This window comes from Vigna angularis, chromosome 5, assembly GCF_016808095.1.
Source record: "Vigna angularis cultivar LongXiaoDou No.4 chromosome 5, ASM1680809v1, whole genome shotgun sequence".
In the NCBI taxonomy this organism is placed as follows: domain Eukaryota; kingdom Viridiplantae; phylum Streptophyta; class Magnoliopsida; order Fabales; family Fabaceae; genus Vigna; species Vigna angularis.
In genome coordinates this window covers 6,940,935-6,950,219 of record NC_068974.1, presented here as the reverse complement: position 1 = coordinate 6,950,219, position 9,285 = coordinate 6,940,935, and the positions used below count along the sequence as shown (strand labels likewise).

Below are 9,285 nucleotides of genomic sequence, written 5' to 3'. Positions count from 1 at the left end.
TAGTCCGTTATAACTCACCTACGATACCCTTTAGGCTAGGACCTCCTGCTATTCTCACAACATGACTTACTCATCTCTACTTGAGACTTGGTAATCATTAGAATGTCAGGATGAACGCCGTGGATTTCGCTGTTCATACTCATACTTTACCACCACCTTGATAACAAATCATTGAGACATTCCTCCTTGAAATTCTCTTTCACATCCATATTTCAATTATCATACCATACTTTCATTTTGACACCATTATGATAATGCATACATAAGCCATCAAAGCAATTGGAACAATTAATTAAAATAACACACGGGAATAAATATAAATATAGGCCGAACAGAAATCACCAAACACATATGAACAAGACCGAACGCCCTGTGGATGTTGGAGACCGAACGTTCTATCACTACCTAAAGAACAAGATCAAACGATCAATAATAGACACAGTTGAAGAGAAGGCCGAGCACTATTACTGACCGACACCTAGAGGATTTCAAGTACCACAACATGTCCGAATACTACCACCATACCAAGTACTAAGTTTGGACCGAACGCTTATGTCTTAGGCCGAACACATATAGCTTAGGCCGAACACTTAGAGTTGATACCGATTACTAATATAAGAATGATTTCTAAATATCACCTACCAGATCGAGCGCTAGTATCAGACCGAGCACTACTAAGAGACCACACACCCCACTAAGACCGATCACTACTAAGAGGCCACACACCCCACTAAGACCGATCGCTACTAAGAGGCCATACACCCCACTAAAACCGATCGCTACTAAGAGGCCCCACACTCCACTAAGACTGAACGCTTATATTCAATTAAATACTAGTATAAGACCAATCGGTCATTAACTGAAAAGCTCTACAGAAGTAGAACTCAGTTAATACCGAACACAAGAAGAAAGGCGAAAGGTCAATGAATGACACTCGGCGATCTGCATAATTCTGCAGAATAACTGCAGAAATATGATCAACAACTATCTTCACCAATTTACAACAACTTCCCAACTTCTAATCCTCCAATCATGATTCATATACCAATTTACGCCTATCCAAAGGTGCCTAAAATCGTTCTAACATCATCCCAAAGAGTCCCATACCAGATTTCACTCCCAACCCCAAACTCTCATTTTCGCATACCCACTTCCTTAAGATCAGAACAGACCAAACACTTATGCATAGAAACTCCAATCGGTTCACAGGTTCCAACATTCACAGATTCAACACAATTTCATCAAACATTCAAGTTACACACATGCAACCATCCAAACAGTAATTTCATACATAGAAAATCACAATTAAATTAACTAGCTTCCCTTACCTCTTAACCAAACGAGAATCTTCTACCCTTCCAAAAATTTGCTCACACTTCCAAAAAATCCCAATAACACCTATAGCTCACTGATTGATGAGGATAGACCACCAAAAGACTAGAAATGTGATCAGAAATGGGAAGAGGAAGCTGATGAACACATGCAACCAGAAACTTGGCTTGCATGTGTCAAAAAGTTTCAGAATCTCACAAGAGCTCAAGAAATCGAGACTTACCAGCTCTAAACAAGACTTTAATCGGTGGAAAAGGTTGTTTTTGACTCCAAGATTAGTTAAGTTCGGTCTGATTGAAAATCAAATGAAGTAAGATGAGAAATTTTTAGAGAGAAGGAGGAGAAAAGAAGAGAAAATTTTTTTTTGAGAGAAATGGTTATATCAGAAAATAGGACGCACATTTGAAATTTTCTTTTATATAGTAATATTATTTTAATATAAATCATTCAGACTCATTATTCCTACACATTTATCTACTCCAAAATCTTTAAAATTATCGATTTTTCCAAAATTCATTCCTCAATCTAACTAAGAAAAAAAAAGGAAGAAGCGATAAATAAAGTAAAACTTAACTGAAATATATTCATTACAAATATTTTTGTAATTTTATTTTTTCTGTAACAATTATTTTAAAAATGATACTATAATAGTTTTGTACTCCGCTTAAATAAAAAATAACTTTTGGATTTTTTGAACCAATTAAAAAATATCTTTAATGTGATTTTTAAATTAATAATTACCAACATACAATTTTACAAAATTAAAAAACAATAACTTATAATTAGATTGTTTTACACTATTATCAAATTCTAAAATGCCATAAACAAAAAATATTTATTTGTATATTTTGACGATTTTTTTGTATGAGTAGATCATAATCCAACAAAAACTGACTAAATGATACAAACCTTTGACTCTTAATTCAACTTGTCTCTTAATTAAGGGAAAATTAAAAAATTTATATTATTTTGAATATGGAATAAACCATTTTAAAATGAAAAAAATATTTAAATTATAATGGTCACTAGGCTTTCCCAAATAAAGAAAAAAAAACTGTTAGAGTATGAAGTTTCAAAAGCTCTCAAGTGCATAAGTTACTTTCTTTTGGAAATGCATGTTTTAATTTGATTAATTATATATTAATAATGGTTTTAATACCAAGAAACTAATAATAATTCCAAAATAGCCATTATAAAACCAAAAAAATAAGTCCATAAAATATTTTAAGGAAATTTTTTAGTTTAATTCTTTTATTATAAGTTATATTGATAGCATATATTTAGGGAAAAAAATGAAAAAGTAATTAATTCAACGAAGATAAAAGATAATTCATTTATTTATTTATTAATTTTAAAAATTATTATTAAAACAAGATAAGGTCATTAAATTGACATTATTCCAGCAATGAATGATGAAAGATAATATACGAGTAAAATTATACGCGGGTAACATTTAAATTAAATTTTCTTATAAAGACAAAATTGAAATTTTGGAAATAGAATAAAAACAAAATAAAATAATTTTTGATAAATTGGTTAAGGCACGTGTTCTCTCTCTTTCTCTTTCTCTCTCTAACTCTGGCTCATATTTCATCCTTCCCATTGTGAGACAGGGAGAGATCTGGCCCGTTATTGCTCTCAAAAATTCTCTCCCTTTCTGAGGTTACTTTTCCTAACTTTGGAATTCGATTTTGGTGTAGCTTTGTCCAAAGGGTCTTCTTTTTCTGCAATATCTCTTTCTATCTCTCATCTGGTAATAATCTCTTTGTGCTTATCTCACTCCTCCACACTGGTATTCTCATTTCTTCTCCTTTTGTTGTTTTTGCTTCTGCATTTCTCATTCTTCTGTGTGAAAATTTTCTGTCTTCTTGGGTGTATCAATCGCGGGTGTGGTCCATTCAAGGTATTCGGATCATACCCTTCTGAATGTTTTGCCATCTGTTGCAATTGTGTCATATTTTGAATTTGGGTTTGCATGCATGGTTTGATCATAGGAAGAGTTCCTGATTTTTTCCTAAAAATCTGGTCGTTTTTCGGAACGGGTTTTTCTTGTTATGCGTATTTGATGTTTGATATGAAGATGATGATAGATGCTCCTGTCCATTTAAACGTTCATGGTTGAAATTGTGCATGATTGTGATCAAATTGATGAAATTCATGTATTTATTTATTTGACTTAATGGGGTGCTCTTTTTTTTATTAATAACCTTTGACTTGATTTTGTAATTCTTTTATTAAGTAAAACTGATAATAATTTTTAACAATCTTATGTTTTTCTTTTTTATTCGTGGGTTTGACATTGGTGTATCTGTTATTTAGGCCCGTTGTCGAACTGCTCATAAATGTTGGTTAAACTGTTGAATTGAACTGCTCGTAAATGTTCCGTATTTTCGTTTGAAGCATTCATTATTGTGGTCATTATTAATTATTAATGTGAGCTTCTGATTAAGGTTTCTTGGATTTCTGTGAGGCTGTCCTGTAGTTGGAGCTATGGCGGTTGAGGTTGTGGGATTTGAGACGGTTCAAGGGCCAGCGGAGAACAGTGCTGAAGAAGACAAACCTGTTTCTCAAGAAATTGAAAATGGGAAATTGGAAAAAGATGCGGAGGTGGCTGAAGCTATACCATTTGGGTCACATGGTGATGAATCTGCTAAACCAGAAGAGGAAGTTGCCCCAGATTCTAATGCTATTCCAGATTCTAATGTCCCTAAAGATGCAGCTGAAGATTGGCCTGTGCCAAAGCAGATACATTCTTATTATTTTGTTAGGTTCCGGCCTTATGATGATCCAATCATCAAAGCAAATCTTGATAAGCTTGATAAAGAGATGAGCCAGAAAAATCAAGCACGAATTCAGGTTACTGATGCTTTAAGGGCAAAAAGGGTGAGTTGACACTACTTTTATCATGCTTGCTTGGCAACATGATGCTCTTGGTGGAGTTGAAAATGGAAGATAATCTATGTAGGGGATTACATACTACTGTTTTTTTCATTGTCATGTTCCACATTGTCAAGCAATGCCTATGTGCTAGATTGGGCATGTTTCATCCGCTAGGCATAATGGCTTTGAATACAAAGTTATCTGATTTTTTTATATATTATAGTTGTCTAATTATTTATCTAGTGTTATGTTTTTTCATTGTATCTGTTGTTGTTATGTTTGTTTTAATTTACTTGCTTTTAGTCCCTCAATATTGCAGTTCTGTTAAATCATTATGTTGTTGCCATCATTGTTTTAGTTTTCTCACTTTAGTCCCTCAATATTCCTGTTCAGTTAGACGTTGTGGTCTGTGTTTGTTGGTATCATATTGTTTTAATTTGCACAGTTTAGTTCCTCAATGTTGCAGTTCAGTTAGATGTTGTGTTGCTGTGTTTGTTGATGTTGTTTTCTTTTAATTTGCTCATTGTAGTTCCTTAATATTCCAGCAGTTCAGTTAGATGTTGTGTTTTGGTTATGTCATTATTTCAATTTACTCATTTTAGTCCCTCAATATTGCAGTTCTGTTAAACCAATGTACTGTTTTTGTTTTTTGTTTGTTGTTGTGGCTATTGTTTTGATTTGGTAAATTTAGTCCCTCAATATTCCACTTTTGTGTTCTTTGTTGTTCATATTCTTTTAATTTGCTCACTTTCATATCTCAATATTTCAGTTTAGTTGAATGGCTTTGGATAAAAGGTTATTTAGCTTTTATATTAATAATTTATTATTGTTGTCATCAATTTGGTTACTATTACATTTTTTGTTGTGCCATTTGTTTGTTGTTATTTTTAATTTGCTCACTTTTGTTCCTCAATATTCTGTGTTATTAATCGGCCAAAACCTGTATTTGTTAAAATGGGAAATACATTTTTTTTTAGTTCATGGACTTTCTTTTATCTGAAAATTTATCTGACGGAGATTTTGTAAACTGACATTTAGCTGTCCTTCTATTATATGGATTTATGTGATGGGATAGACTCCATGATTATTTACTGGTATGTAATGTGATTTCATATTTGATTTTTATGCAGTCAGAACGGGCAGAGTTGATTTCTCAGATTAAGTCTCTAAGAGATGACAATAAGCAATTTCAGAGTATTGTCGATGAAAAAATAAAAGAGATTGAACCTCTGCAGCAGGCATTGGGCAAACTGCGTACTACAAATAATTCTAATTCTGGCCGGGGTGGGGCATTGTGCTCATCTGAGGAGGAACTTAACAATCTCGTATGTCAGTCAAAATTCTTTTTAGTGTAGACTTCATCACTTTGTCTATTAGTATTAATCCAAACATCATTCCCATGTATGTCTTTTGTTGACGCAGATTAGTAGCTTGCAATACCACATACAACATGAGAGCATTCCGTTAGCTGAAGAAAAACAAATCCTTCGAGAAATCAAACAGCTTGAAGGGACAAGGGAGAAGGTTATTGCTAATGCTATGATGAGAGCCAAAGTACAAGATTCTATGGGGCAGAAAGAAGCCATTCAAGATCAGGTTAAGGTGAGGTTATTTCTATTTTTCCACAAAGGTTTTATTTAGAATTTGTAAATGTGTTATTATGTAAATTTTTGTTTGACAATTATATTTCATTGCAGCTTATAGGTGGTGATTTGGATGGAGCTAAAAAAGAGAGGCAAGTAATTCGATCCAAAATCAAACAACTTGATGATGCAGTAAAAGCCTTAGACAAGGATATCCAGTCTTTACAGGATGAACTAGGAGCTGTTACCGAAAAGAGGGATAAAGCTTATGAGAACATTCAGCAGCTGAGAAAACAGCGTGATCAGGGGGTGTGTTTGACTTGCTTGTGACATATATCCAAACATTTTAATTTTATATTTTATATTCTTCGTCTGTATAATACTAAGCTATACTCTTTCTTTTGAACCAAATTTATGTTGGCCAATTGCAAGCTTTCCTTCCCCTTTTCTGGAACTTAAGAAGTGACACTTCGGCATATTATTATGTTTTTATTAATTTGATTTTTGGATTTGCTGGCTTTTCCTGTTTTCCCATTTTGCATTGTAGAATAATTTCTAAACTTTAATCAATATTAACTTGTTCAGAACTCCTATTTCTACCAAAGTCGTGCAATTATGAACAAAGCACGGGAGCTTGCTGCAAAGAAAGATATTAATGGGCTTGAGGAAATTGTTCAAACTGAGGTTTGTTTGCATAATCTTTGTATTGTAGTGTACTTTATCCATCCGATCACTCTTTAGTGGGTTTTTAGCTAAGCCTTGTTGTAGTTGCTATTCTTTTTGTCGGTTTCAGGTTGAGAAAGTTATGTCACTTTGGAACAGTGACAAATCCTTTAGAGATGATTATGAGAAAAGACTTTTACCATCACTGGATATGCGACAGTTGAGTAGAGATGGACGGATGAGGAATCCAGATGAAAAGCCACTACTGGAAGAACCGAAACCTGTTGAAACTGGTACACTGCAGAAAATCATTGTGAAACAGCCAGAGGGGTCTAAATCAGTCCCTCAAGAAACTGTGCCAGAACAGAAGTTTCAGAAAGAAACCAAAAAGAAAGGAAAAGATTTGAAATCCAATGTGGACAGTAAGGTTTTAGAAGATGCTGATGAATATGAATTTGAAATGCCAAAGGAGACTACTGTCAAGGAGCCTCCAATTAATCCAGAAAAGCTGAAAGAGAAGAAAAGAGAAGAGGAAATCGCAAAAGCAAAGCAGGCATTGGAAAGGAAGAAAAAACTTGCGGAGAAAGCTGCTGCCAAAGCAGCCATTAGAGCACAAAAGGAAGCAGAAAAGAAGCTCAAGGTGATTGTTTATTGATGCACATATTTGAATTTTTGTTATGGATGGGTAGTGTTAATATTTTTGCGTAATGTTAGTTTTATTATAAAAGTTAAAATATATACCACATGATATTTTGTATGATGATTGCATTTAAGTAAAATTCATTTTGTTTGAACTATGTTTAGCCAAAACAAACTATTGAAATAAGAAATTCTTTTTATTCATTCTAGGAACGAGAAAAGAAAGCGAAGAAAGCAGCTAGTGGTCCTGGATTTGTGTCAAATCCTGAGGAACTGGCAACAGATGTTACAGAGGATACAGAACAGAAGATCAATGTTAACATGGAGGCATCAGTGGCTCCAGCTTCAGCTGCTCCGGCAAAGGTCCAAAAGGAGAGCAGTGCGAGGCCTAGGATTCGATCTAAGGCACTGAAAGGTGCTCCTGAATCAATTCCAAAGGCTATTCTGAAGAGGAAAAGGTCTCAAAATTACTGGTTATGGATTGTATCTTGTGTTTTAATAGTCCTGGCTGCTTTGGTGCTGGCATTCATCATTCTTTCTTGAGAACTTAAATCTCGAAGGAGTTGTAGACCAATTTTCTGTGGGTGGCTTGATTAGGTTTGAAAGAGTAAGTAATTTTGTCGTTCTATATAGTCCTTGGCCAGTGGATCAAACACAAACTGAGTTGTGCTACGCTTTGAGAGGAAAGGTTACCTAACTTTTTATCTGACTCTAAATTTTGTCAGATTTCATGTTATACTAAGATATCTTTTTTGCACTTTTCTTGTAAGATGTACTTGAAAACTTTGTGCTGAGATATTCCAAATATTTAGTTTTGATAATATGGAGAAATTTTTCATGTAAAATTATGAAAATTGGTGGATGGATGGTGATCAGTAATAGGTCAGAAAATGCATGATGAGTGGATTAGGTAGAGTTCACCTGTAACTTCAAAAATACTAGTTACCAACGTGGAATCTTCTCCTTATAGAAAGGGTGTTTCTTCCTTTAAATCTGATTAGGTAGAGTTCACCTGTAATTTCTCTGTATCCATTAAATCTGATTTTGCTTTGTGGAACACACTAAACCAATTACAGATATTTTTTTTCCTAAAGACGCACCTCTCACCCATATTTCAGATCAAAATTTACATGAGAAAGTTGACGGGATAGAGGAAGAAACCTTTATATAAAAGGAGACCTGGTTGGAATAGTACTTGTATTCTAAATTATTCTAAATTATAACGTTTACACTATTATATTTTGAATTATGTAAACATAATTTAGAATATAAAAAATTATATTTCAGATTTTATGTTTTAAAATATAAAATATAAAATGTATTTCAAAATATAAAATTTGTATTTTTGACGGCACAAAATAAATTTATAAATTTAATGTGGCAGGAGGGAATGTATGGGAATGGAGGAAAATGATAATTATATTAAAAAATACACAATATTTTTTTATATTTAAAACATGTATATATTTAAAAATAATTATATATATCATACTTAAAATTAAAATTATTTGTTTGAGTTTTTAGAACAATTTTATTTGTAATTTTTAAGCCAAAAAGTTTTTTAAGTCTATGTATTATATATAATAACAATGTTTTAAAATTAAATTAAGTGAATTTTGAGCTGATTTTTTATTTTTTATTTTTTTTTACTTCAATTTAGTATAATATTTTCACATTTTATATTTTAGTAATTATTTTTATTTTAATAACTTTTAATGTAATATTTTATTTGAACATTGTACTATATTAGTTACAATCTATTATCTTTTATTTGTTTTAGATATATTTTTAATTAAAATTACCGAGTTTTAATTTTTAATTTTTAATTTTTTAACTTTAAAAAATATGAAATTATGTATTGTAGTGTTATAAAATTTTTTTCTAATTCTTGTAAAATGTAAAACCCAAAAAAACGTATATAATAATAAAAAAAATTATAAAATAAAAAAAATTAATTTTATGTGGTTTTGTGTTAAAAGTTTTTGGATAAATAAATAAATTTATAATTTTATTTACTTATTATTTAATAATATATGTTATGGTATGATTTATATGGATATTTCTATATATATTTTTTAATGAAAGGATTGTATTATATATATATATATATATATATATATATATATATATATAAGGCTTTTTCTTTAAGAAAATAGTTTTTGTACATGGTTGTTGTAACTGTTAAAAA

The 9,285-nt window shown here is 31.8% G+C and overlaps 1 protein-coding gene across 6 annotated transcripts; it reads left to right on the top strand.

Annotated features, from left to right (window-relative positions):
- The first annotated feature begins 2,861 nt into the window (after positions 1-2,861).
- Positions 2,862-7,920, top strand: LOC108340616 (proton pump-interactor 1). Of its 6 annotated transcripts, none has more exons than XM_052877805.1 (8): positions 2,862-2,994; positions 3,803-4,215; positions 5,343-5,537; positions 5,635-5,814; positions 5,910-6,104; positions 6,381-6,479; positions 6,589-7,098; positions 7,308-7,920. In XM_052877805.1, the coding sequence occupies exons 2-8, from the start codon at positions 3,823-3,825 to the stop codon at positions 7,638-7,640; spliced, it is 1,905 nt and encodes a 634-aa protein (XP_052733765.1). In that variant the 5' UTR covers positions 2,862-2,994; positions 3,803-3,822; the 3' UTR covers positions 7,641-7,920. The 6 variants fall into 6 exon arrangements, with proteins under 6 accessions (XP_052733765.1, XP_017433601.1, XP_017433602.1 ...); XM_017578112.2 differs by having other exon boundaries at positions 2,862-3,085; positions 3,815-4,215; XM_017578113.2 differs by having other exon boundaries at positions 2,893-3,085.
- The last annotated feature ends 1,365 nt before the right edge of the window (positions 7,921-9,285 follow it).

Bases quoted from the DNA above. Each gene is read 5' to 3' on its own strand.
- LOC108340616 (XM_052877805.1), top strand. From the start codon at position 3,823: ATGGCGGTTGAGGTTGTGGGATTTGAGACGGTTCAAGGGCCAGCGGAG. The intron at 4,216-5,342 runs GTGAGTTGACAC...ATTTTTATGCAG, and splicing joins ATGCTTTAAGGGCAAAAAGG to TCAGAACGGGCAGAGTTGAT. The intron at 6,480-6,588 runs GTTTGTTTGCAT...TGTCGGTTTCAG, and splicing joins AGGAAATTGTTCAAACTGAG to GTTGAGAAAGTTATGTCACT.